This window comes from Rhipicephalus sanguineus, chromosome 11 (assembly GCF_013339695.2).
Source record: "Rhipicephalus sanguineus isolate Rsan-2018 chromosome 11, BIME_Rsan_1.4, whole genome shotgun sequence".
Taxonomy (NCBI): domain Eukaryota; kingdom Metazoa; phylum Arthropoda; class Arachnida; order Ixodida; family Ixodidae; genus Rhipicephalus; species Rhipicephalus sanguineus.
In genome coordinates, this window is record NC_051186.1 from 57,996,483 (window position 1) to 58,024,344 (window position 27,862).

General features: G+C 44.6%; 1 protein-coding gene across 1 annotated transcript; it reads left to right on the plus strand.

Annotated features, from left to right (window-relative positions):
• Positions 1–16,603: 16,603 nt before the first annotated feature.
• On the plus strand, positions 16,604–27,582 carry LOC119375064 (zinc finger protein 628-like). Its single transcript, XM_037645260.2, has 4 exons — positions 16,604–16,930; positions 18,612–18,648; positions 22,387–22,521; positions 27,263–27,582. The coding sequence occupies exons 1-4, from the start codon at positions 16,604–16,606 to the stop codon at positions 27,580–27,582; spliced, it is 819 nt and encodes a 272-aa protein (XP_037501188.2).
• The last annotated feature ends 280 nt before the right edge of the window (positions 27,583–27,862 follow it).

Consider the following 27,862-nt stretch of genomic DNA (forward strand, 5'->3'; position numbering starts at 1 on the left):
TCAACCCAAATTAATAAAACTAACTTGGAACCAAAATCGTTTTAACGAAGCTTTTTGTAAAATAAGTTAGTAAAAAGAAGTGCTCATGTCTTTCTGATTTTTACATTTATGGGTTTTTTTCTTCGAGTGCGGGTGCTATTGCATTAAAACATTTATTACTCATAGTCATGACCCTGGTTTGATTTTGACAAGGCTACACGCCACCCGGATGCACGCAACAAGGGACTCAACATTCGGTAGCGCTATTACATACCAGATGGTGCAACGGGTGGCGGTGTTTTATTGTCCCTGTTAATGCTCCCACATAAACAATACTGTGCACTTTCGTTATTCCATCATTAATACAACAGATAACACTCTTCTTTCCTGCCCTGCTCGCATAATCACTGCATTCGTTCTCCCCGCCTTTGCATTTCGGCCGCGTGCCATACAGTTCCACGTGAATGTCAACCTGGCCTGCTTCGCCCGGATCACATGTGTGAGGCTCAATGTTCGAGAAGTCTGAATACACCACGCGCAAGCGTGGGTTAACGGCAAATGCAATCCCTTGCTAGATTGCGGGTGTCTCTATGTTGCAATTTTAGGTTTCAAAGGATTAATAAAACCCCTATCTTGATTTTATAAGCCTCCCGATTTAAGAAAATTATTTGAGTGTGGTGATGACTTTGTTAAATAGAGTTTCAACTGTGTATGTAATAGTGCGATAAATTTAGTCGGAATTTGAAACATTGTTATAGTAAAAAAAAATCCTCATTTGGGTTCCATTTTTTTAGATGAAAAGCGTGACAGTCCCTTAAATATCCTTGAATTTTCTCCTTTGAAACCTGTACGAACTCTGTGTCTACGTTTCTCTCTCAGCCGTCCTCCTCACCTACGTGCCATGTGCACTTGGATGTTCAGAGTCCATTGCAACAAAAAACCTACGCAGGCATGTTGTACTATGTAACAGATTTAAATTTCAGATGTCTATATGCACACAATTTATGTGAAACATTCTAACGTTCCCTCATGTGGCATACTGAGCAGCTGAATGAAAGAAGGGGGGAATGCACATAAATACCCGACAAAGAGGACGACCGCCGTCATAGCTCAATTGGTGGAGCATCGGGCGTGTTGTCCGAAGGTTGCCGATTCGGTCCCTGCCATCGGCAAGTTGTCTTTTCGTCCACTTTACTTTCTTCACATCTATATCATAATTACTACAACACACTTAAAAAAATAGTACAATTAATGTCCCCTAAACCTTCGTTAGCTTCATTATCAGCTGGTTGTCATTTTTACTGAACATCTGATTTCATAGCAAAAATTGTGCAACAAGAAGAACCTTCAAGATGCAGAAGCTTCTAAAGTGAAATTCATTTCTTTTAGCATTCAAATCTGGTTTCAGAAAATAACTCTATAAAAGGTGCCACGTTACGGCGCCTACAGTGCACATGGAAATTTTATTTTACTAATAATTATGCAGCAAATGCTCTGAAAAAGAAATATCTATCATAAAAGCACAAATCGGTCTTTGATAACATACCTAGTTCAGAATTGAAATTCAGCTCAAAAATGCATTTCATAATGAAGAGAATTGGGAATGCTGGTACCTAATTACGACATACTGCAGCACAAGAAATACACAGACCGAACGACACTCATCCAGCTCATCAGCGCCCATCTTTGTCATTTTTGTTCCATCTGTGTGTTTCTTGTGCTGCAGTATCTCGCATTTTGCATAACAGCAGTATTTGTTGGCCTGATGATTTTGCTTGTGATTTTTTTCGTTGGTGGTAATATCTTGTTCTCCTCTTTCTCTCCCTAGGAGCATTTCGCCGAGTATCAAGAAACTCTGAGGTCGCTGTTGGATTGAGAAAATTATATCATCAACCCCTGCCTTCTACCCCTTATTGAATGTGTCATTTTTACTTCTTATTAATGGCTGTATTTTGTAACTGTCTTACATCTCTGCATCTGATCTGAGTTGTTTGCTTTCAACCTAATATGATTTCATCTTTCTCTGTAATGCTCATGCATTTGTTTCCTCTAGGTTCTAGCATGTTCACTTCTTGGAGCCTCTTCATCATTACTTTTTTAAGAGAGTGAAGTTTGTTGCACTTGAATATAATGTATCTCAAAGAAACACTCACTCAGAAGTGGTCTTTGCTTATGCTAGCTGTTATTTCATTCTGTTTTATTCTTTTCCTCACATTATCGTGTTCGATGCCCTTTAACATAAGCTTCCCCTTTCGCTTTCAACCTTAGCACTGAGCCAATAATGTGTTATTCTCTATTATGTTGCCCTTTGTGTTTAGCGTAGCATACATACTTATCTAGTACGTTTCTTAGGGCATGCTTGTATGTGTAAAGGGATGTCAGAAGGCAGGAGTATATTGTAGCAAAACTGTAGAGGGTAAAAGATTATGTTGAGAATACTTCCACACTGAGTGAGCACTAAGTTGGTCAACTACATATGTCTCTATTGTGCAAATGTAAAAATTTGACCAGATGTAATTTGTTTCTAATGTTCCCTCAAGCCTTTCTCATTCAAGAATTTGTCGCAATCACCACTAGGGTCATGTAACTTTTCTGGCATTTCATAACTACAGCAGCTGCTTTGATAGTGCGGTGAAGTACAAAAACACTTGTGTGCTTAGATTTAGAAGAAAATCAAATAACCCTATGTGGCACTAGATTGGTCCAGATTTCTCTGCTATGGCATGATGCGATCACTGAGTGCTGTTGCTACGTAAAATCCTAGGATTTAACGTCATTTTCTTTTCAAAGAAAAAGCAGTACTTGAGTTGCCTGTTTCATTTCCTTTGTACAGATGTGAAGCCTTTCAGCCATCTGGCAACTGCGGATGCCGAGACATCACGTCAGGGACGCCACCACCAGCATAGCTTTTCAGGCCGTGAGGCCAATCGTTCATCCCACCTTAAGCGACACACGAGGGCTCACATGGGCGAGCGGCCGTTTCAGTGCCACTTGTGCCCGCAGAGCTTCAAAGAAAGGTCTGTATGGGATATTCACCTGCGCACTCACACGGGTGAGCGACCATATAAGTGCCACCTGTGTCCACAGAGCTTCACCAAGAAGTCCACATTGAGCGATCACCTGCGCAGTCACACGGGCGAGCGGCCGTACAAATGCCACCAGTGCCCTCAAAGGTTCAAAATAAGGACCACATTGAAGGCACACGAGCGCATCCACACAGGCGAGCGGCCATTTCAGTGCACTCTATGCCCCGAGGCATTCAGGCAGAGCTCCCAGCGTCAAAGACACATGCGGCAGCATAAAAACCAGTGTCCACTTGAGTAAATGTTCTCTTATGGAGTTGCTTTTTTTATGCGAAGCTTTTATAACTCAGATTTCAATGACGGCGGTGTTAAATTAAATCGTCGTTATGGGTACATAAATTTATATGCCTCTTAAGAAATACTGTCTAGAAAAATTACGTAAGCAGTCACACTAATTTACAATTCTGCCATTCTTTTTGCTTTCATTTAAAAGGATTTGTTCCTTCCGTCAGAAGGGTGTCTTGCTGGGCGAGTTGGTACGATAACTTCATTAAAGGCAGTGCAAAAAACACGGACACAGAAAAGGAGCACACTACATAGCGCTGTGTTGTGTAGCGTGCTCCTTTTCTGTGTCCATGTGTCACGAATTTCGTGTGGCCCGGTGCAATGGACTCAGTCTAGACTCGGGGCATAACACAGCAAACATTTATCAAACAAAAAACTAGGAAAACTTGGCACTCTAACATATACAAATGTACAAAGTAAAGTCGCTACCAAATTCAACCTCTCAACTCAGTGCATAACTAAATTGTCCTACCCCTAGCCAGCTCCAGTCTTATAACAACGAACACGTCGGACCGGCCTTACTTGTCATTTCTGATGACTTGGTGCAAAGCCAAAGTCCCGTCTGGTGTCTACGTCGTCCGGTCTTTTAACTTGGCATGGTCCACGCCGTAGCCCAATGCACCAACCGTCATTGCCTGGTCACAAGCGGCCACTCCGCTCTCCTGACGGCTAGGCCCGCTAGGCCTAACGTCGTTGTCGGCTCCTTCGCCAAGCCTGGCGTTCCACCGCTGACGTGGCCCTCCGTTGATTGACCTCGGTGGCTTGCTTCGGGAGGGGTCTTGCGCCGGGAACGTCCGTACTTGCGGGGCGCGGCCACTGCGTCGCCGAGGTGCCTTGCTCGAACGTCGTCGATCTCGCCGGCCTCACCTCGGGACGCCCGCGTCACCGTCCGCAGACCCGAACGCCCGTCGCTGCCGTCGCCAGTGCGTCTGCTGGCGATGCGACCTTCCTTCGCCGAGCCCACGAAGACAATCCCAGCTCATTGCTCTTCGTCCTCCTTCATGGCTCGGTTCGCGTGCCTCGAGCTCTGTCGAATCTTCCGTGCACGCGCTCGTGCCGCTTCGAATGTTTTGAGAACTTCGCCGTCGTCGTCTTTTGGCCGCCTGGCACTCACTCGTGACATACGCCACCATTTCGAAGAGTTTTTTCCCAAAAAACTGCTTTTCTATGTCCTGAACTTGGGGTGTAACTTAAGTTGCGTCTGCTTGCTTTGAACTACACTGAGCACACACTTTTCACTGATGGCCGTCACGACTCACAAAACGCTGACCACTACACAGTTTCGGAAACGCTACACAAAACGCTACCAGTAGTCACAGTTCACATTGTTCCAAATAACCTTGTCTAAAACAAACTTGCGTAAGTCCACACCAAACTGTAACTCTCTATGCGAAACTTTCAATAAATCCCCACCTCACTCTTTTCCATTGCATGTCCACGACTGAAACATTTCACACTTCTCAGTCTTCTAACAGTGCGCGTCTTTCGCGACTTTATTTTGCGTCGTCGTACTGCGCGTCTTCGCGAACGCCCACTGCAAACGCTGCCTTCATTTCTGCTTTTAACAATCATCAAACGCCTCATCCATACTACTCTTCTGGGGTGCGTCCTAACTAAACGTTTTCGGCTGAGCATTGGCACAGCTCTTTTAGCACCCGTGTATCTGTACCTAGTTTTGGGGGCGGTTTTCTTTCTACTTTGCTTTAACTGAGAGGCACCGTGAGCGTCAGCAAAGCCAATGAACGTCACACTCTCCGGTATAAACCTCCCTGGTGCATGCCCCATGTTTGTTTCTTCAAGATAAGTAACTTTGAGTGGTGGACTACTCTCCTGTTCTGCACGTTCTGCAAAGACTGGCTCAAGCGCGATCGTTTCCTCTGGTCCATGATTTACACAATTGACGTGCCATGCACTAACACTTTCAATATTGCTATTACATGATGTATCTGAGATCTCATTTTTCTTGCTAATTATTAGCCCACTTTCCTTAACACAGCTCCCATGGTCGCTAGTAATATGTTCAACATGGTCGCAGCTGTGAACATCAGGACATTTCAATTCCCGAGGTAAATCCCCCCTTGGCATTCCTACGTCCGGTCTAACGTCTGTGGCTTTTGCCAACCTCAGTTCGCGCTCGAGCTGTTCTTTCTCTTTAGCATGTGCTTGACGTGCTTCAGCACGTTTTACCTCAAGTTTTTCTTCGAGCTCTTTTCGCGCGCGCTCCCTCTCTTTTCGAACACGCTCTTGCTCCATTCCGAGAAACTCCAAAGCCTCTTCTTTTGAATAACCTCGGTCTCTCGCTAAGCTCAGAATCTTGACGAAGTCCATTGCCACAGCTCCGAAATCCGTAACGGGCAGGAAATTGAATCCTGGCAGGCTCGCCAATTGTCACGAATTTCGTGTGGCCCGGTGCAATGGACTCAGTCTAGACTCGGGGCATAACACAGCAAACATTTATCAAACAAAAAACTAGGAAAACTTGGCACTCTAACATATACAAATGTACAAAGTAAAGTCGCTACCAAATTCAACCTCTCAACTCAGTGCATAACTAAATTGTCCTACCCCTAGCCAGCTCCAGTCTTATAACAACGAACACGTCGGACCGGCCTTACTTGTCATTTCTGATGACTTGGTGCAAAGCCAAAGTCCCGTCTGGTGTCTACGTCGTCCGGTCTTTTAACTTGGCATGGTCCACGCCGTAGCCCAATGCACCAACCGTCATTGCCTGGTCACAAGCGGCCACTCCGCTCTCCTGACGGCTAGGCCCGCTAGGCCTAACGTCGTTGTCGGCTCCTTCGCCAAGCCTGGCGTTCCACCGCTGACGTGGCCCTCCGTTGATTGACCTCGGTGGCTTGCTTCGGGAGGGGTCTTGCGCCGGGAACGTCCGTACTTGCGGGGCGCGGCCACTGCGTCGCCGAGGTGCCTTGCTCGAACGTCGTCGATCTCGCCGGCCTCACCTCGGGACGCCCGCGTCACCGTCCGCAGACCCGAACGCCCGTCGCTGCCGTCGCCAGTGCGTCTGCTGGCGATGCGACCTTCCTTCGCCGAGCCCACGAAGACAATCCCAGCTCATTGCTCTTCGTCCTCCTTCATGGCTCGGTTCGCGTGCCTCGAGCTCTGTCGAATCTTCCGTGCACGCGCTCGTGCCGCTTCGAATGTTTTGAGAACTTCGCCGTCGTCGTCTTTTAGCCGCCTGGCACTCACTCGTGAGGGTGGTCGTGGCAAGGCGTTCGCCTGAGGTCCGCCAGCACAGCTTCTGGGAATGTGCCCCAGCTTTCGCAGCAACGTACTGTGACCTGGGAGGCGTGACCAGGAGGGCGACCAGCGCGCATCAGCGAGACCCTTCTCCTGAGGACGCGCAGACGTTCTGCGGCTATGCTCCGTGGGTCGCGCACCGGACTACGAGCGGTACAGCCAAAGCAAGTACCTGACGTGGCGTGGACCGGCAACTGCAGCTACCCGACGGTGCAACAGACGGTCGTGCTCCGGTGAAGCAACGCACTTCGCAGACACGACAAGTCGTCGCCTCAGCACCGGAGCTGCCACATCAACGCCAGTAACCCGTGATGAAACTGTAAATATTTTTATTAGTTTTGGGATAGTGTGCACAAGGGATGTTTGTTTATATAGTCGGGCTTTCTTCACTACGTCTTATGTAAATAGTTTAGTGGTTTTTTCGCATAAAGCAATTTTTCGTTATCCTCGGTGTTCCTGTGTTGTGTTTAACCATCTAGAGACCATGACACCATGCTGTGCTGCGTTTAATGATGTTCTTTTCGTATTTTTTTTCTGCTAATATCCATGTGTGTCGGCTATTACTACCATGATTATATCGTTTTATTTATTGCTTTATTTTCACCTTGCTTTTGTTTTATAGCTGCATTCGTTTTGTACACTGGTTTTGTTATTCGATTTATTTTATTAATTTTGTTTCAATAAATTCATGATGCCTATTTGATGAAGTTTTTCATTAGCATTCTCTTCAGCTTACACTAAATAGAGTCATACATTTCCAACGTCTTGTTTCACTTTTTGGCTTTCTTTGATGCATTTTTCCTTGCTTTTCTGTGACACATTTTATGAATTTATTCTTTTTTTCTCAGGCTTTCCTTGACACTTTACATGTACATAGTTCTTAGTGTTAGGAGGTCCCCCTGACAGTTTTCATAACTATGGGACCTCCAAATGTAATACATATCACTTACGATGTTTTATTGTATGCAAAAAAAGTGAATGGACTTGAATAAACTAGACATGGCTTCTGGAATCTTTTCATTGATGTAGCAGTTCATAAAAAGTCTAAGCGCTGTAAGATCCTATCAAACCTACTCGGTACGCTGTGGGATCTCGAAGCAAGGCTGAGAGAGCACTCCACCATCACGCTCTCTAGCATAGGCGTGCGCCGAGTTCTCCATTAGGAGTGGGGGGCAGCTTCACCGCAGTGCTGCCCCACCGCCCTCGGTGGTTGAGTTCGAATGAACACAAACTTTGCAATGGATATGAAAATGAAATTGAAGCTATGATGTGCTGCCCACAATGGTCTTGCCTTTGGTTCCCGGCTTTCCAGGGGTAAAAGTTCTTGGAATAAAAACATCAGGTGTACTCGGCAGCCATTATTGTCGGAAATCTGCATGGCCGTAACAATGCACAGCAAAGAATGATGAGACAGGTTCGACTGAGGAAAGGTATGGGGTGGCCTTGGCGCTTTCTATAGACGATTAGGGGGGGGAGTCACCGCCCCCCTTCACCCGGTGTGCACGTGAATTGTTACATTGCTAGTCGAGCACTTCGCTTTGGTGCAAGTGAAGTAGACGCAGTCTGACAAGTTGGTAGAATGGGGAGGATTTATTTTTCGTGCACATCGCAATATAACGACTGGTCAAGGAAAGAGAGAAAGGAAAACAAGATAGCTGTGGCTACAGCTGAGCCAAGAACTGATAAGAGATAGACTTAAGTTACAACATTTCTCCGTCATTAATACTGGAGACGCTGTCATGTTGAGCATCGGAGTTCCGTGGTCACTGTAGGTTCACCGATTTTCTCCTGTTGGCTGAGCCAAGAACTGATAAGAGATACACTTCAATTACAACACCTAGGCTTTTAAGAGGAAGGAGTGAGGGAGGAGAAAATTGTGGGGAGTGCACTGCACGAAAGAAAGAAAACTCTGAGCAGACTTGTGTAGGGAAGGAGGAGGCAAATGCACGCACATGTGAATTGATCTTTGCATGCCTTGTACTGCAGCTTGAACGAAACAAGGGGAAGTGATCAAGGGCTTTTTGTTTTAAATGCGAATGCATTTCTTAGTCGGGCTATGTGAGGCGTCCGGCGTTGTCCGCGCGCCGGGAGGTGTTATCATCTCCGCTCTCACTCCCTCTCCCTTAGCAACAGCTGCGGGCGCGCGCGCTTATCCTCGCTCCTAGCAACCGGAGCATGTGGTGCGAGAGAGTGTAGGAGAGGGTAGGTGCAGTGCTTCGCCGCTCCTTCTCTCGCCCTTCGCTCTCTCCCCTCCCTGCGCCCCACTCTCCCGTCCGCTCGCGCCTCACTCTCGACCGTTCGCTGGCTGGGCGCCTCTCAAGAACATCCGGAAATGTGCTCGAGACGCCGCTGTGAAACGCCAACGGCGACCACAAGGCTGAGATTATGGCCGTCAGGTACAATGACAACACCAACAGGTGCTGATGGATGTGTAAATAAATGGTTACGGTACAAATCCTCGTCTCGTCATTAATTTACGCCATTAAAATTACTACGCCGTGTACTCTCGGCGCAAGAAACGCATTCGCATTTCCTCACGATTCCCTTCGGGGAGGTGGGGGCATTTTTTTTTTTTTTGTCAGACACAACTTCCAACAGACAGCAAAGCCAAGGAAGATATAGAGGACGTTATTTGGAGTCTTTAACTGTAGTCTAGTAATTACGATATAAATGTAACGAAATTAAAGTGGACGAAATGACAACGTATACTTGCCACCGGTAGGGACCAAACCTACAACCATGGCATATTTGAGAGAAGCGAGAGGTGATGTGCGTTTTCTCTCTTCTCTTTGCATTGTTCATCACGGCTGTATTGTGAAATCCCGTGCGTTCGTGTTTACTTGTGCATGCATCACAACGCTCATTAATTTACCGGTAAATCTGCAGAGCCATTTGCTATGAGCGCTTCGCCTTTCCGTCAGAAAGGTGACAGGCAATAATGTTACGCAAGCTTCCCCTGCGTAAGAGCTCGAAACGTCAGTGGCGAGTGAAAGTAGTGACGAGGTGAGGGTGCACAGGTAATTTTTTATTGTATCTTGAATTTTCTGGGCATAATAACTTCGGACTGCGTGCCCCTATCGCCGCCTTCCTCCTAGAGTAGAAGCCAAATAGACTACTGGGCGAGTTGGTAATTCATGATGAATGAAAATAGCTCGAAAAAGCGTAGGAGACGAAGAAGGCAACAGCACAAGCACATTCTAACAACTCGCTTGTTAGAGTGCGCTAGTGCTGTAGCCTTCTTCGTCTCGTTCTACGTTTTTTCGCGCTATTTTCATTCATCAGTAGAAGCGGTTTGTTCCTTCTCCTCACAAGACAAGAGTTGTTTATCTGTCGTTTATCTGTTCCCCGCAAATGAAAAAGATGTTTTGAATTTCGCGCGCTTTTATTACCAAGTTTTTTTTTCTTTTTAAATAGAACATTGTAGGCCTTAATTCTCTATGTAATTTGCACTCAAGTTTAATGTTTGTAATATTTCAAATAATAAACGCGCATATTTTGTTAGACAACTGCGAGTCTGATATTTTGCTTCCTGCACGGGTGTTGTAGCCGAGTGGCCGAGTTCGGGAAGTTTCATGGTTTCATCGTTTCATTTCTCTCACGTAGTACGGATTGTTGTCACGTTTGTTTGCGCTGTGTGCTCGTCTCTCGTGTTTTGCCTGCGCTGCCTATTACAGAGGCCTGCTGTTCATATTGTGGAGCACCCATCGAACGGAAAACGGGTGCGTACCTGCGTACCGCCTTCAGCGCTTTCGACTCCGATGTGTAGCGTTCCATCGAAAACGCACGATCAAAAACCCTGTGGTTGTTCTCGCAAGGCATTTAAGGCCAAGGCCTTTTATATGCCTTGCGAGAAGGGTTACGTGGCGAAAGCCCGGCGTGTAGTACAGAAAAGCACGTGAATCAAGCAAAACCAACCGCGCCCATTTTAGCTTCAGGTGCGCGAGCTGCGCGGTCACTTCGTTCTTGCGGCGTTAGCGTGACTAAAAAAAAAATTAAAAAGCGGCGTTCACGTGACTCGGGCTAAAGCCACCTGACCTCCCGAGCTGCGCGTTCACTTCGTCTTTGCGGCGATCACGTGATTTTAAATCTGAGGCGACCCTAACCCTTCTCAAATTGTGATAACAGCGCAAGGGAAGACACGGGACAAAGAGACCAACGAAGACAGCGCAGACTTCCAGCTAAAGTTTCATTGTATAGAACATGCAATTTATGAAAAGCGACACATGCGACAAAAACTGCATGCGATAAATGACAGCCCCCCTCCGAAACACGAAGCCAACAACAAAGCAGGAATCAGCCCTGTCAAGAACAAGAACTCACGTGCGGGTGCAAGAAAGCAAGTTCCTTGTATGTTAAAGCTATCGAAGGCTTACTAACAGAGCCGCCTTCAGCAGTTGCTGCAGCTTCTGTGATAAATCTTGTATCCTCATTAGGATGCTTATGCTTTGCTAGTATACACGTCCTTTCGAAGAACGGAATACAGCCACATTGTGCGCAGTGCACACCAAGAAAACTCTCTCTCCCTTTCCTCACTTTGTTGCTGTGTTCCTGCAGTCGGATGTTCAGACAACTACCTCTCTGCCCTACGTCGGACAGACTGCAAGACTCTTACGATGCTTAGGTTTCTAGATTTGAAGCTGTCTTTTTTGCAGCATGACGCATGCTGGATGTATGAACCACGTGCACACAAGCCTCTGTTATCACATACGTAGGCCCATTCAAAACTAATCAAAAGAGGAATTGCACATGCCAGCTTGCATAATGCTTTGGTAAAATCCTGTCATCACTCAATTGATTTAAGTTTCAGTTTGCAAATCGCTTGGTTGAAGGCGGCCGGGTATCCTGACAGGCTTCTGGTTTCAGTCTCGGAAAAACTGCGCAGTAGGTCAGGTGATGGACCCCAGAGCTTCGAGCCTGCAGCACATGATCGCACAAAAAATAACTGTTCTCTCGTATATTCATGGCGTATCCCACAAACTGAAGAAAATAGGAAGAAGAGTGGGCGTCGAAATAGTTTTTCAGCCCCTAAAAACTTTCACAGCTTTGTGTTAGGACTAATCCTATTGCCAGCGCGCATAGTCCTTGTAGCAAGAAATACGTTGTTTGTTCAATAGAGGTAGTGTACAAAATACCTCTGTCTTGTGGTCTGTCCTACGTAGGGCAGGCAGGTAGATATCTGAACATTCGACTGCAGGAACGCAGCAATAAAGTTAGGAAAGGGAGAGGGGGCTTTCTTGGTGTGCATTGCGCACAATGTGGCTGTATTCCGTTCTTTGAAAGGACGAGTATACTAGCAAAGCATTCTAACAACAATACAAGACTCATCATAGAAGCTGCAGCAATCGCTGAAGGCGGCTCTGTTAGTATGCCTTCGATAGCTTTAAACGACAAGGAACTTGCTTTCTTGCACCTACACATGCGCTCTTGTTCTTAATGACAGGGCTGTTCCTGCTTTATTGTTTTGAATGCTTGCTCATGTTGGCTTCGTGTTTCGGAGGGGGGTGTCGTTTATCGCATGCGTCACTTTTCATAAATTGCTTGTTCTTCACAATAAAACTTTAGTTGGAAGTCAACGCTCGTCTTTGTTGGTCTTTTTGTCTCGTGTCTTCCCTTGCACTGTAATGACAATTTGAAATGGAATACCAACTAGCCCGTACTCAGGCCTTGCCTAATGCTTCCTTGACTTGAGTGTCTAGTAGTGGTGCTCACGCGTCGGCGTTCGTGGGCCTTCGTGTATTCCCTGGGTTCTAGTTCTCTGTACCTGGGTTAACTTTGTGTTTTGTCGCGCTGCCGAAGCAGATCTCGGAGGCCACGTAGGAAGAGCGCGTGGTTGAAATCTAGTCCGCCAGACGCCGCAATGATCTCAGCTGTTCGCAAGAAAAGTCTGCTCTTTCAATAAACTCATTCAGTCAATTTCCATTAATTATCCTGACAATTCATTGGCCCTTATCTTAAGTAAGCTTATGCTCCGATACCATATGTATCCGGCATAATTCTTAAAGGGGTCCTGTACCCCGAATTACGCATGTTGTTTACGTTGGCATATTGCTTGCTATGGCTCTTGATGACTGCTGTGGTGCAAGTGAAAGCGGCGAGAGTGAAGCGTTGGATCGTTCATCAACAATTTTAACTTATGAACGATAAAAAAATGAGATCCAGGGTTTGGTCCTTTGTGCGCGAAACCTACTCTGTGCTGTACGAAATTAACTATGCATGAGCCTGAAGCATAAGGATTCTGTCCATAAAGTGCAACAGCAGTTAGTACTTCACCACACAGTTTGAACACCTAGGTCATATCACAATTTCTGTTGCCGGAAGTGAAGTATCGTGCTGGGCATATATGCTGGGCATTTTGACTGGTTAAAATAAAGAATATACTGTGCATGATTGTGATGTACTCAGTGTGAGGAATTTACAAATTTTCATGTGTTTAATACTTTTTAGAGCTGCAAGAAAGACGCCAATTTGTGCATCACAATTTCAATTTCTGTGCAACTGTCACAGTTGGCACTGTCAAGCGGTCTACACAGAGTGCATTCTTCATCAATACACAGTACTTTGCATTTTTGCATCAGGGCAAAACCATTCGTTCCTGTATGGCAAAACATAATTTCCCTGTACTCATCGTTTCTGACCTGTTGTGACCTCTCCTTTGTCAGCATAGAGTCATCTGATAACTCACACTGAAGCCTTAAAAAAGTGTGACGGCCACTTGTGGCAGGAAGGCCACCATGTGCTGCAGGGTTCAGCAAAAGTTGATGTTGAAAAACTCGTCAAAATTAAATACAAAGCTTTCCATTGCCGTAATTAAGAAAAGGCAGGGTATAGTAGTTAATTGGTCCTTTGTGTCTGAAACGTACTTTGTACTCAGGAAAATTGACACTGCATGATCCTGAAGCGTAAGGATTCTGTCCATAATGCGCGACAGTAGTTAGGACTTCACTACGGAACTTGAACTCCTAGGTCATACTCAGCCCAAAAGTAATCAGAATAGTTCTTTTAGATAGCATACAAAAAAAAAACGCGCAAACAATTTATGCTGCCTGTGCTTCTAGTACAGCAACTAAAGCATTGAATAACAAATGTCAAGTGCATTTCAGTCAAATGTTAGCTGGTCTGTGGTCATTGAACTAAGGAAACTTCGTGTTATCTCCAGGAAAACGACAAGCAAGAAGTAACTTTCATCTTTTCATGAGAACTAACAGACAATAACGCCAAGGAAAGTATAGGGGATGTTTTTAGTAATAAATGTAAGGTAATTGTGAAGAAAGAAAAGTGGACGAAAAGATAGCTTGCCGCGGGCAGGGACCGAACCTGCGACCTTCGAATAACGCGTCCGATGCATCGGACGCGTTATTCGAAGGTCGCAGGTTCGGTCCCTGCACGCGGCAAGCTATCTTTTCGTCCACTTTTCTTTCTTCACAATTACCTTACATTTATTACTAAAAGCATCCCCTATACTTTCCTTGGCGTTATTGTCTGTTAGTTCTCATTAATATTGTGTATAATAAAGAAAACGAGCCCTTGAAATTAACACTTCTTTCCTTCTTTCATGTTTTCAGGCATTTTAAACATGCACACCTGTGTGCATATACTTAGTTCATTAAATATGGCATAACGCTTCAGCTTAGACTTTAATATTTGCGTTCAAAAATGTGTTACTGGCCACTGCTCCAAAAGGTTGAGTTCCTGCTCCATAGTGGGGTTTAAGCTGCTCTAGAAGTTCTGCCAAAGGGGCTTCACTGCATAAGTTAACAGTTAGAGTTAAATTCGTGAATCTAATTGTATGATGGCAAGCAAATTAAGTTAGCACTGACTTAATTAGTGACAGTTATTTAGTGGACATTGAACGTCAATATAAAGTGCATGGTAAAATAGCCACACCAGATGGCTTTTGCCTTAAAGTGCCCCTCACCAGGTGACATAATGAATTTTAGTTTGACATTGGAAGTTGCGAGCCTAATAAAGAGCATTATGCCACAAGAATTTTTCTAATCGGTCCATTAGAAGCCGAGAAAAACAATAATTTGTAGCGGCGCGAAACCATGATGCAAGGAGGCGAGCTGCAAACCCTTGGCACTTGCCCCATGTAGCCTTCGCAAGCCAAATCTCTTCCCTGCCCTCTTCAGCACGCGAGCAGGAGGATACCATAACACATACGCATGAACACGTCATGCGCACACAATGTCACGAGCGCACGACGTGCCCGAACCAGCCCGAGCCCCCGAGACGCGAGCGGTGTTGTGGCGGCGTTCTTTGTGCTTCATCTCTGCAAGTTATGCCGAATGCGCCCTCGGCAATCACTTGGCTTTCAACCTATTACTAAGCACGAAAGCTGCGACATTTGTACGGACGCGAGACTAGCGGTGTACCGCATGAACATCTAGTTAGACGTGAGAGGATAAATGATCCTAATGAGCGCTGGAATGTGGTAGAAAATTAGTTTCGTTGTAAAGTGTGGCGTCTGGACGATGCGTAAAGTGCGAGAACACGAATGCGTGCAAAACGGAGGTAGATTCGTCTCAAATCTCACTGCGATTCCCCGTAAAAATTAAAAAAGAAAACGCACACATTCCGTTAGTGTGTTTTATTATTGCTCTCAAGTTTTATTCATCCATTCAAGCAACAAATTACACAAACTACACGTCATGTCAAATAATTATCGCAGTGTCACGTGCTACTGTTGGCGACGTCAGAGCACAGTTGTCTACGTAGAGGAGCGACGTCACAGCACTACGATCTACGTAGGACATTCCACCATTCCACCATGTACGTCATCTCCTCATTCTCTGGGCGCGCGGCCGCGAGAAGGGAAACCAGCGTTCAGCTTGAAGCTTGACCCATTTATGCGGCGCGTAGCGTTGCAAATTTTGGCAGACGTAATCGTCAATGCCCAGTGCATGCATTGCACTCATCAGCTCAAAATTTTCAAACCTGTTGAGGGGCCCTTTAAGTCTTCTTGGGCAAATGCATAAGAGACTCTGATTTTTCTTCTAGTAGATGATAAGCAAACCTTTGCTGGCATAGTGAGCATGCTCATTTGTTTTGCCCACGATGAACAATGGGGAAGTTTAAGCACTGGGAACCGGCGACCTGCGCGAGACTGTCGGAGGGATCGTGCGGGAGGAACTGTGAAAATTGTTACCTTCGTCGCATCCTCAAGTGGATTCGATTGCTGATGTTGTACGCCAGGAGATTCAGCAATCACTAGGCGTCTCTGAACCAGTGCAGCCTGAGGCACAAGCGATGAGCTACACTGCTGCAGTCTGCCGTACCGCTCCTCCTCTGCACCTGCATCAGGACATTGTCCCGCCACAATTTCATCACCAGTGGCCACCAACGCCATTCCGCCTTCCTGTTGGTCAGTGCTACACCCTGAGGAAGACTGACATATGGTCAGTCTATAGACTGACACGAATTTGGCCATAGTCAGAAAAGAGGGTCTCGAGGAGTCGAAGAAATCGACACCAGAAGAAAAGCATACACAAGAGAGTGTTCCGCGATGTTTTTTGTGTAACCGAGTGGGTCATCGCGCTAAGAGTTGTCGGACCAACTTCTCACGTCCCAGTATGATGAAATGTTTTAAATGTGGACAAACAGGGCACAAGGCAGACGCATGTCGAAACAATGCGAGTAAAGCCCACCAAGCAGCTTGTGTATATGCCCCGCCAAAAGAGGAAGCAGAAGCGATCAATGATGAATTTACCGAGCTGAAGAGCGGGTAGAAGATTCATGTCATTGGTGCTGTGATGACGACACAGCGAACAGGCGTAACGAAAGGAATGCCGGCACTTCAGGGGAAAGCTGGTGGAAAGGAAGTCACGGTATTAAGAGATACCGGAAGCACCACTGTGATCATGCGAAAGGAATTGGTCCGTGACAGTGAGTTCACAGGTAACACCAACCCGGTTCGCCTGATTGATTGTTCAATTCAGATGCTTCCTGAAGCCAAGGTTGAGGTTGAGACCCCTTACTTCAACAGAGTTACTGCCCTGTGCATGGATAACCCCCTGTTCGACCTAATTGTGGGGAACATCGACGGAGCGCGAAGGCTGAACGATCCAGAACGTTTGGGAAAAGACCCGAAGATGGAGCCCTTGTCAGCTCGGGAACCGCGAAGAGAAGGAACAGCGGAAGAGAATCCCATGAAAGAGGTCGCCCGAGCTCAAGATGAAGCCGAGGTGTTGGAGGAAGTCAATCAGGAGGCACCAACGGTCACTGTACCGCTTGGGAAAACATGCCGTGCAGGTAATGTTGCAACCAAGCGGCTGCCATCACCTGTGAGTGAAGTGATGATGAAGTCGGTCGCCAGGTGCAACCCCACGGTGGGTACAGTATGATGAAGCATCGAGAACGTCCTAATGAATGCGACGACTCCTTGCCGGTGTCGAATGTGTCAACGGGGGCAGGACGCCTCCTCCACCACTGTCATTTAAAACGGCTCACAGGAAGAAAAAGAGCAGAAATAAAAAGAGAGCGAGCGAGCACCGAAAGAAGGGGCGTAAGAGCGACACTATGTACACAGGATAGGGTATTGCAGCAGTTGAGTATGTTCGAAGTGTTTTGAGTTTGAATGTGTTGTATTATTATACCCTGTGTCATGTGTGTATGGCTGGTAAGCCCAAGTGTCGTTTGTGTAACATTATGTGTACAATGCTATTAATGTAACTGTATAAGTGTTGCAGAGCTTTGTGCGTTTACATTGTTTTGTATGAAATGTGTGATGGTGTGCTGTACTTATGTACATGTGTTTATCTTTCATGTGTCGTGGCTGAATCGCAGTGTTAGTTCTGTTGTGAATATGACGCGCATTGTGTGATGGACTGAGTTATGGACTCTGTATGTGGGACATTTGTAGTTGTGTATGTGCGTGCTCATTTGTATTGTTTGAATATTATGTGATAATATTCTTAAAGTGGGGGGCAGTGTCACAAACGAGCGTGTCAATAAAGCGCGGCCGCTTTCAGACGGCAGCGGTAAAGCACGGCGCCAGCCATTCACCCAACAAGCGCGCGCAATGAAAAACAAGTATCAAAAGACGCCGGCGCTTCTCACCCACTCGAAACAGCCGCAGACAACCAGATCAAACACCTGGCAAAGTCTGGAAATATCGAGAAGGAAGAAATGATGCAACCCTGAGTGATGCCACCGCGAGCGGAACCGAGGAGAAAAATCTCACCCTTTCCCTAGCTTTAACTGCGCTGCACGCCGGAGAACACTCCCGACGCTTCTGGAACCCCGGGGAGAGGAGAAAAGAGCGTGCACCGACGACTAGCTAGGAGTCAGTCGGTACGGAGATGGTGAAGTTATGACGAGTGTGGTTCCGTCAGCCAAAGAAGATGTGTTTATTATGTTGTGCGGTCAGTCGATCGTCGATCTGGAAGAATCGGATTATGACGCCATGTGAGCAGTGACAAGTTACAGGAGTGTTTCCTGGAAGAGAAACATTCGGGACCGACGACGGAACAATGAGGATCAGCGCTGGAGTTTGAGTGAGTGTTTCTTGGGAGAGAAGCATTCAAGTTACGTCCAAGAATTGTGGACTAGATACGTTGTTGAATATTCAGGACTTTCACTGTTCTTAAATAGGTTGTAATGCTTGAGATTGCATTTGTAGCACGTGATCTGTTTGTTTAGTTCCCGTTGTGTTACCACCATCTGAGTTATATTGTGAAGTTGTAACTGATACCAGCCGAGTGTGCATGTTTGTGTGATGCTTGTACTGCTTTAACTGAGAATATACTTTGCTTGAGTTATGAACTCTTGGCTCTGACTCGGTCTTTGGACCACAACCGGCGTTCGCTGGCGCACTAAAAGGACCAACTCTAAATTGTCCGTGCTTTCGTGGTGCGTTTCGGGGGGCCAATACGTTCGCCCTTGGAATCTGCCCAGCGATTGCCATCCCTGTTAACAGGATTAATGACACTCCCTCACTCTGCTCTCCGGCTGCTCACACCAGTGGTGTTTTAAGTGCAGTAGCAAAGAGTTTCTTTTTTAATTCCTCAGGGGTCGCACTCCCGACAGTCTAGTGGGGGCTTGGCAGGTAGGTGTGTCACATTTCGTTTCCTTGTAGACAGAAATTTGGGCAGGAGGACATGCCTGGTGCACCACACTGTAACTCATACCGCAGCACCCACGTTGCTTCATTCTTTACTGCATGCACACTGGGCCCCCAATTCAGAAAGTGCGCTCTCAATGTAACCAAAACGTTGAGCTCCCTCACGGTGCAGCGCTAGTTTCTCATGATATTAGGCTGGCGTTTTGAAGTGATGCCAAAATAGGTTATAATTAATGATGCTAGCATTATTTATACCATATGTTGGAGCTTTTACGATTCAATTTCAGGTTTATCAGATACACAGAACTACTATTTGAAGCTGACAGGTCACAGACTAAAATTTGGCTGTCAGGCGCCCTTTACATATTTCATATGTTTATATCCACACATTTAATGCAAAGCACAATTTATGGCCCTCTCAAGCTGAAGACTGGAGAGCTGTTTTCATCGCAGCAAATCTCAAAGTAGTTAAAGATTACAGATTGAGAAGCTTTTAGAACAAATTTATTTAGTTACAAGGCAATCTCATTACCCTAGGCTGTCATCAGCTGGGTAGTAAACATTGGTGCTTGTGAGCAGAGTCCAAAGCAGCAGGGAAGGTCCGCAGCCATCTGTTAAGAGTTGCAGGTTATTTTTCACTGGACAAACCACATCGCAATGGCAGACTCGTAATATGATTAACCATGCATTACATACTCGTATCGTTGCATTGTTGTGACATTAGAAAGTAGAGCTGTACAAAGCATTTGTAGAAGTTTGGCTATTGGGCAAGCTTGTGCTCAAAAGGCACAAGTAGCACTACAAGCAGAACCATGCATGCACATTCACCAGTTGTGAAATTGTGATTTCTGGAAGTGCAGTGCCTCCCTATAGATGCATCGCTGTACACTTAAATGTAATTGTTGGTGTTTGCATAAGTTTTACAACGTTCACAGCTACACGACTGACCAATGATTGCACCTTATTTGTTTGTTGCTGGGCTAGTTGTTTCATAATGCTAAACTTCAGAGCGCAAATTGTCCCGTACCGATTTTGCGCTCTGAAGTGTAGCGGTGACTGCACTATCTGAGGCACTGAACCAAACAAGTCTGCTTTGCATCCGTATGGGTGGCTTTCTAGTGAGGCGTGGTGGAACATTTGGCTTACTTTTCTACCACATGGTAATACTCAGCGAGTAGTCCTGCTGTAGGTGCAATGAAAGCACATCTCTGCTTCCCGTGAATGAAAGAAGGGAATTTTGTCGAGGCACATGATCTTGTGCAAATATCACGTGCCACATGACACTGTCTGGCGAAAGTGAACGAAAGAAGGGGAATTTTAAGGGTTCATTTTTCTTTGCTAGACATAACATTGATTAGGACTAACAGACAAGAACTTTCCTTGGCTTTCTCATCTGTTAGTTCTAATCAATGTTGTGTCTGGCAAAACGTGTTTCACACTCTCCGCCTTGGCTACAAGTAGTGCTGGCTAACACTCCCACACACACAGAAATATTCAACAAAGTGGATGGGAAAGTGACTTCCGTCGTAGCTCGATTGGTAGGGCATCAGACGTGTAATTCGAAGTTTGCGTGTTGGGATCCCACCAATGGAAAGGCCACTCTTTCGTCCTAATTAGTGCATTTCAATCTATGTCTTAATTACTACACTACAGTTAAAAACAACAAATATGGTCCCTTATGACTTCAGACGTAACTAATTAGCGCAAAAAACAATGAACAAGGTGAAGGCAACAGACAGGACTTGCGACGAGTCCTGTCTGTTACCTTCACCTTGTCCATTGTTTTTTTGCACTAATTAGTCATATCTGAAGTCAATACGCACCAACTTGCCAAACTCGCTTCTCTAATACTGTCCATTGTGCTTTCCTTGGCTTAATTGTCTGCTGGATTCATTTGGTTCTGCTTCCTATGGGATCATATACAGGGACAGCAATTGTACAACGCTAAGCCAACTCTGTTTACATTTACAGAGAAGCATTGTTTCAAAGCTACTGACCAGATATTTCAGACTTAAAAATGCGGAATGTGCCAAAGTGAGATTGCTTAAACTATCGAAATGTACTGTGCTCATAAAATGAATGACATCATTTGGAGCTCAGCAGTACTCATGCTCTGTTTCCACTGGGTTCAGTTTATATCACGTCAGCTCAGTATTGGTACCCTTAACATCAGAGCCAACATTTCCTTTAGTGGCTAGATTCATAGTGAAATATCATTACATTGAGGTATTTCTCATTATAGTTGCTATGCTTGATGCTTTGATGTCACATTTTATTTCGAGAATAGTGTACATGAACAGTGCTATAGTAGCATTATTTAGCCTTGCTAAATGCGCTTCAAATCTTAGGCATAGATGTGCAGCGTAACTACAAGTTGTGATTTCAGAAAAAAAAAAAGAAAAGCTCTGAAGGCGGTGCACTACAAATATATTGCACCCAATTTTTTTATTTTTTATTTTTTGCTCAAGTTAATGCAGTAGATATACCAAAAAGAAGTGACCACCTTAAAAGCAGAAATTACTTGTGATAGCATAGTTAGCTCAGAATCCAAGTTTAATTCAAAAACTACATTTCGTGTTATAGAAGTATGTTTAAGCTTGATAATATTGCTTGTCATATTGATCACTAATATTTTGTACCCCTCTTTTTCTCCTTAGGTGCATGGCACCAAATATCAAAGGACTCTGAGTACACTGTTGGATGGAAAATGCTATATCATGAACTGCTGTCTACCTTCCGTTGAATATGTGATGTTACTCTTAGTAATTGTGTTTTGTAATGATCATTACATCCTTGCAATTGATGACTTTGGCGGCTTCCATAGTACACAATATGAGTTCTTCCTTTTCTATTTTTGCTCAAGTATTTAATCTCTATGTTTTCGCATGTTCAGATCATGGAGCCTCTTTATCGTTGCTCTGTTGTTCGGGTGATCCAAGAAAGTGGAGTTGATTGCACTTAAAAGTTTGCATATCGCAAGCAATATATATCATTAATCCAACTGCTGAAAACAAACAAAAGAGGTGAAAAAGTGGTGTTCGTCTCATTTGTCCACCATGTATTTGTTGCATTTCCTCTTTTTATTCTTTCCTGCTCTTTGTCCTTTTTTGGTGCCAATTAAAATAGGGATCCCCTTGCTCATTGAACCATAGTGCTGAAAATATAGGTACTACTTCTGTTGTTCTATAAGCGTTGTTTAGGGTGGCATATGTTCTAGAATACTGCTTTTTGGGGTATGCTTATACATATAAAGGGATGTCAGAAGATGTCAAGACATTGTAGCAAGACTGCAAAGGGAATGAAGTTATGGTTAACATATTTTCTGTGTAACGACGTGTTTCACCATCTTGGCACTTTAGTAATCGCATATAAATATATCGAGCAAGTGTAAAAGGTTAACAGCTGTGTTTTATTCTTGAAATAAGGCTTTTTGATAATTTGAATTAGTGTTAATTAACAGTAGTCTCATCTCATTTCTTTGACACTTCATAACTATGACTACACTGGCTGCATTCTTCTAGGGGTAAAATGCAAGGACACTTGTGTGCATAGATTTAGGGACACGTTAATGTACCCCAGGTGGTTCTAAATTCACATTTTTCCACTATCGCATGACTCATAATCGTGGTGTCCTGTTGCTGTGTAAAACCCTATAATTTAAGTTTATTTTCTTTTAAAATGAACAGCAGTACTTTAGTAACTCATCTTATTCTTTTTGTGCAGCTTCAGGGCCATTCACTCGTCCAACAACTACGGATGCCGAGAATCCACATCTGGGACGCCGTCACCGCTGCACCTTCTGCGACTATGAGACTGATCGTTCGTCCCACTTGAAAGAGCACATAAGAGTTCATTCAGGCGAGCGGCCATTTCAGTGCCATTTGTGTCCACGAAGCTTTAAACGGAGGCCCACACTGAACAATCACCTGTTCACCCACACCGGCGAGCGGCCCTGTGAATGCCACCTGTGTCCCCAGAGGTTCTCACAAAAGTCCACACTAAAAAGCATGTGCGCTCCCACATAAGTGAGCGGTCATATCAATGACCTTCACGTCCCCAGAGGTTTAAGCAGAGCAGACAACTTAAAACACACCTGCGCCAGCGTGAATGCCAGTGACCATTTCAACGCTAGTTCTGTTGTTTGAGCTATTTCGTACAGGTGCATTAGAGTGATTGTTCCAGAGTGCAATGGCAGTGCTGAGTCATGTAGAACAGCATTAACGCTGCATTTAACCCTTTGCGGTCTGTTGTCGGGCCCCTCCCGACAACTCAACATGGCTGCAACGGTCCGTGGTTGGGCACTGTTCGACAAACGCTTTATTGGTTGACTAACGTGCGCATTTTCTCACTGCATTATGTTCCATCTCTAAATGAGTAAGTAAACTTCTTTTATTTGAGCTTTGATTTCTTTATTTTCAGACCTGAATTGACGGAAGGTGGGTAAAGGTTTCGGACCGTGAAGCGCTAACAAAACTTAATATTGGGTGAGATGGTGCATGCTCTTAGGAAAACAAAAGTGCAAAAATTGACATATACATAGGTTGAGAAACACAGGACAGTAGCGCCTGTCTGGTGTTTCCTAATGTGACCTAATATGTATGTCTATTTTTGCACTTTAATTTTCGCAGAAACTGTGGGTCTTGTAGGGACAAAATGGCTTGTTATTGGCCCTGAGGCATTGTTATGTAGTAATGTGATGTGACATTGTTCTATTTCTTTTTTAGCGCTTCTTTGCAGTGTTGTTCACTGGCCAGTGAAACATTTAATAAATTGTGAGCTCAATAAAACTTACGTATTTGTTCTGATGAGTGACTAAACCTCTGTGTTGACAACACCAAATCCTTCGTGAAAGCCACTCGCATGAGCACACCTAACATAGCACCATTATACCTACTAGCAAACGATTGGCTTTCTATGTGTACATTACTTAATAATTAATGATTAACATTAGTTTCTTCATCCAACAATGACAGTCTTAGAGGCAACTCACACACCTTTCTTTCTAAGTAATCTATGGCTGTTCTGAAGCTTAAGCAAGCCAAGATATCTGGTTGGATCATGTGCGCGGTGTGGTGGAACATTTGACTTTTTATTGCATGATAATGCTCCTTGAGTAGTTCTGTGACCATAGTTTCGTGGGAGAGACAAGTACGAATCCGCTACTTCCAGGTTCGCACACAAGGATAACAGCTGTACTGAGCTAGGCCATCTAATTTTTTTTCATTTTATGTGTTATGTCAAAGCATTTGTGAAAGCTACTGACAAGCTATTTCATGGTTAACAATGCAGAATGTGTCAGTGTAGTATGGTTCTGTCTATATCCAGATGTACGGTGCTCACAGATTGAAACACGAATATTTAGGGCTGAGTAATGCACATCCTTTCATTTCCAGTGTCTTCAGTTTGTGTCTTATCGGCGTAATTTTGGCTCAAACACTTACATCAGAGCTAACTTTACCTTTAGCGGCCATATTCACAGCCACGTGACACGGTCATCGCTAGCATTGCTCAAACCAATCGTTATACCCCCCCCCCCCCATAAAAAAAAAAGTTACGTTTCAATGTTTCAATTTGTCGGGACTGTACGGTGCTCTCGGAATGAAGCACACAGAATCTAGGGTCAGTTCTGCACACACTCTTGTTTACACTGGGCTTAGTTTGTGTCACATCGGCATAATATTCGTGCATGCACTAACTTCAGAGCCAACACCACCTTTAGTGGGCAGATTTGTGGCCACATGACACTGTTATCTCGAGCAATCGCACGTACCAGTTGTTAACGCTCGATGTTTTGAAGTGTTTTATTCCGTGAATTCTGCACATGGAGAGTGGTACAGCAGCATCTTGTCACATAACATAGCTTTTTGTTTTAGATTTTATGCATACACAGGTAACACATGTGTTAAGAACTTGTTTTCAGAATATAGCTCTGTAAAAGGCGCTATGTTAGGTTAAATATGATACATGCAAAAGTTATATTTTACTGATATTTATTCAGTAAATGCTTGTAAAGTTAACGATCGTGAAAACACAAATTTAGATGTGATGGCATGGACAGTTCAGAATTTCAGTGCACTTCAAAACTGTATTTCATGTAGTAACAATATTTCTATGCTCCATCTCACCACTACCGTTCAGCACTATCAAAGCTACGGGGTGTAAGCAAGCGACATGCTTGCGCAGCAAAACATAGTTCCTGATATAATTAGCTTAGAATTTGCAGGGTTGAGACATTTGCGCTTGTTTAGCGTGTGGTACTTCGCATCAGTACGTGATATGTTTATTCTTCATTGCATCCACGTTGTATTTATTTAATCGTTTTGTCAGTGACGATCGGTAACAGTGGTTACTAGTGAACATGGCAGCGCCCATGCAGATGCCACCGCTCGCTTCGATCCGAACTTGCGCTTTCCTTGCCCAAAGCACTGACAGCAACAAATGAGTGGTGAAATGGGCCATTGCTTTGTGACATCTCATGTTGAGGACAAAGCATCAGGTACGTTGTCGTTATTTACAAGGTCAACCGTTTGATTAGCCACACCTGCTAAGCCTAACGTGCCAACAATTTGATAATGGTTCATGGAAATAAATCTAAAGCAAATACAACTGTCAATTTGGAACTTACGGGCCACACAGCACACGACATAATAAACATGAAGTGAAGGGCACCAGCGTTGATGTGTGCAGCCGTGTTCCTTTTTCTTCGGCTCTGCCATCTGCTCGCTTTTATCACATAACGCGTGTGTGCAGATACCAGGGAGATGCTGAGCAGACAACACAACGTGGATGTATACATTGTGAGGGATTTCAGCCCTTCCTATTGGTTAAGGGGCCCTGTAGCCTCCACAGTTCTGAAGGGAACTTCTGAGATGGAGTATAGGCCTGATGATCTCGCTTTTGATGTCGTTCAGTGTTGGTGATATTTCCCTCCCTTCTATCTCTCCATAGGCGCATTTCACCTAATATCAAGGGACTCTAAGATTATTATTGGATGGAGACACTATATCAAGAGCCACTGCTGTCTTTCCTGCATTGAATGTCTCCTGTTACTTTTTTTATGCCTGTATTGTGTAGTTGCCTTTAGTCATTGCAACAGAACCCTTGAGTGGTTGGCTTTGTACACAATATGATTTGCTCTTTTTTTTTATGCTGATGTTTTTGTTCCGCGGCACTCTCGAGAAGCTGCTGGGGCTCCTGGAGGCCACACAGCTTGAGAATCCTTGGCTTTATAAAAGAAGAAAATCACTGAAAAGTGGTCATTGATTCTGCTAGGTGCTTGTAAAAAATCTGTCCTTTTTTTTTACTTTGTCATCTGTGTTGCCCCTTGAAATAGGTGCCCCTTGCTCGTCAAGCCTTTGTGCCCAAGAAATAATATACAAAAGGGTTAAACGGCTGCCTTGACGAAGACATGTCCGCTTGTTGAAATGTTGGCTCCAATGCCATTTCCTGGTCAACAATTTCTCATACTTCAAGTTTCTGTGTTCCCCTGAACTTCGGTTTCGTCAAGAAACGACAGGAAGTTCTGCCTCTGTTGTTCCACTCTATATGTTTCACAGTAGCGTAGATTATGACACACTGCGTTTTAAGGCATGCTTATACATATAAAGGGATGTCAAGAGATATTAAAACCTTGTTTCAAGACTATAGCAGACAAGAGATTATCGATACATTTTCTGAGTGACTATGCGTTTCACTAACTTGGTCCTTTAGCGTACGTATATATGTATACTGAGCAAATGTAAAAGGTTAACCAGCTGTGTTTTGTTTCTGAAATTGCCTTCAGGAAATTTCGAACGAAGAATTAATATCAGTCAACATTAGCCTCACCTCATTTCTGTGACGTTTCATAACTACGGCTACAGTGCCTGCATTCTGCGAGGGGTGAAATATAGAAACGCTTGTGTAAATTTTCAATTGTTGTTTTTTTGCGTCAAATGAAAGGCCAAGCTCGCAAGAGCCTAGAAAAGGTAGTACTAAGCACGAGTGCACCCTGAAAAAGTAATTACAGTATGTTTTTAAAAGATAGTTTCGGTTCCTACTGTACCCTGATGTCACAGCACAGTATGAGCTTCTCGTCACGTGCTCGCGCTATACATAGTGACATTTCCACGGCCGCTCCGCACCGTGGCTCCGTTGGTGATGCACAAGCAGCCATTTTGAATGTTTTGATGACACACAAGCGGCCATCTTGGAAGTTTTGGTACCCGGTGTCATCTCAGCTAGCCGGACTGCTGCGTGAAGTCACCAGAATTAGTACTGTAGCCTGACGACAAGCTGGCGTCGATGTCAGGTGCGCCATGGATAAATTGAGTTTAACATCAAAATAAAAAATCTTGTCAGCATTTGCTGAGCTTCACACTTGCTGAGAGCCATCTCTGCATACAGGAGATTTGCATGACAGAGTAAACTCTCCTTCGAAAAGAGGTGTCACTACCCCTTTAAAGAACCCTACTTGGTTATAGATTAATCCAGATTTCATCACAACGGATTAACTTGTAATCGTGAGAGTTGTGCTGCAGTGTGAGCCGTATATTTAAAACGTCTTTATTTTCGATTGAATAGCGACACTTGAGTGCCGAATCTTGTTTTCTTTGTGCAGCATCGAGATCTTTCAGCCAAGCGGAAACCGCAGATGCTGAGAAGCTGCATCTGGGGCACTGCCACCATTACCACCACTGTGACTTCTGCGACTACAAGACTGATAACATCTCCAACCTGAAACGACACAACAGGATTCATACAGGCGAGCGTCCATATAAGTGCCACCTGTGTCCTCAGAGATTCTCGCTACTCACCACACTGAAGAACCACGTGCGCACCCACACAGGCGAGCGGCCATATCAATGCCCTTCGTGCCCCCAGACGTTTAAGCAGAGTGGACACCTCAGATCGCACGTGCGTCAGCATGAACGCCAGTGACCATTTCAATACAATATCTGTGGTTTAAGGGGAGATGCTACTCGAAGACACTTTTTCTTTAATATTCACCCTAGAGCAATGAAACTTGAGCTGCTTATAGAACTTTTTATGCTGATTTCAAATATATAATTAGTTTTCTTGCAAGTTGCATACTTTTAGTTCTGCAACATGACAAAGTGAAAAACTGAAGCATTTTGCCCCCCCTCTTTTAAGACCTAAACTTCAATAATTTTTTACAATTGATAGTTCATAATGTTTCAAATAAAGTGCGGAATGCAAA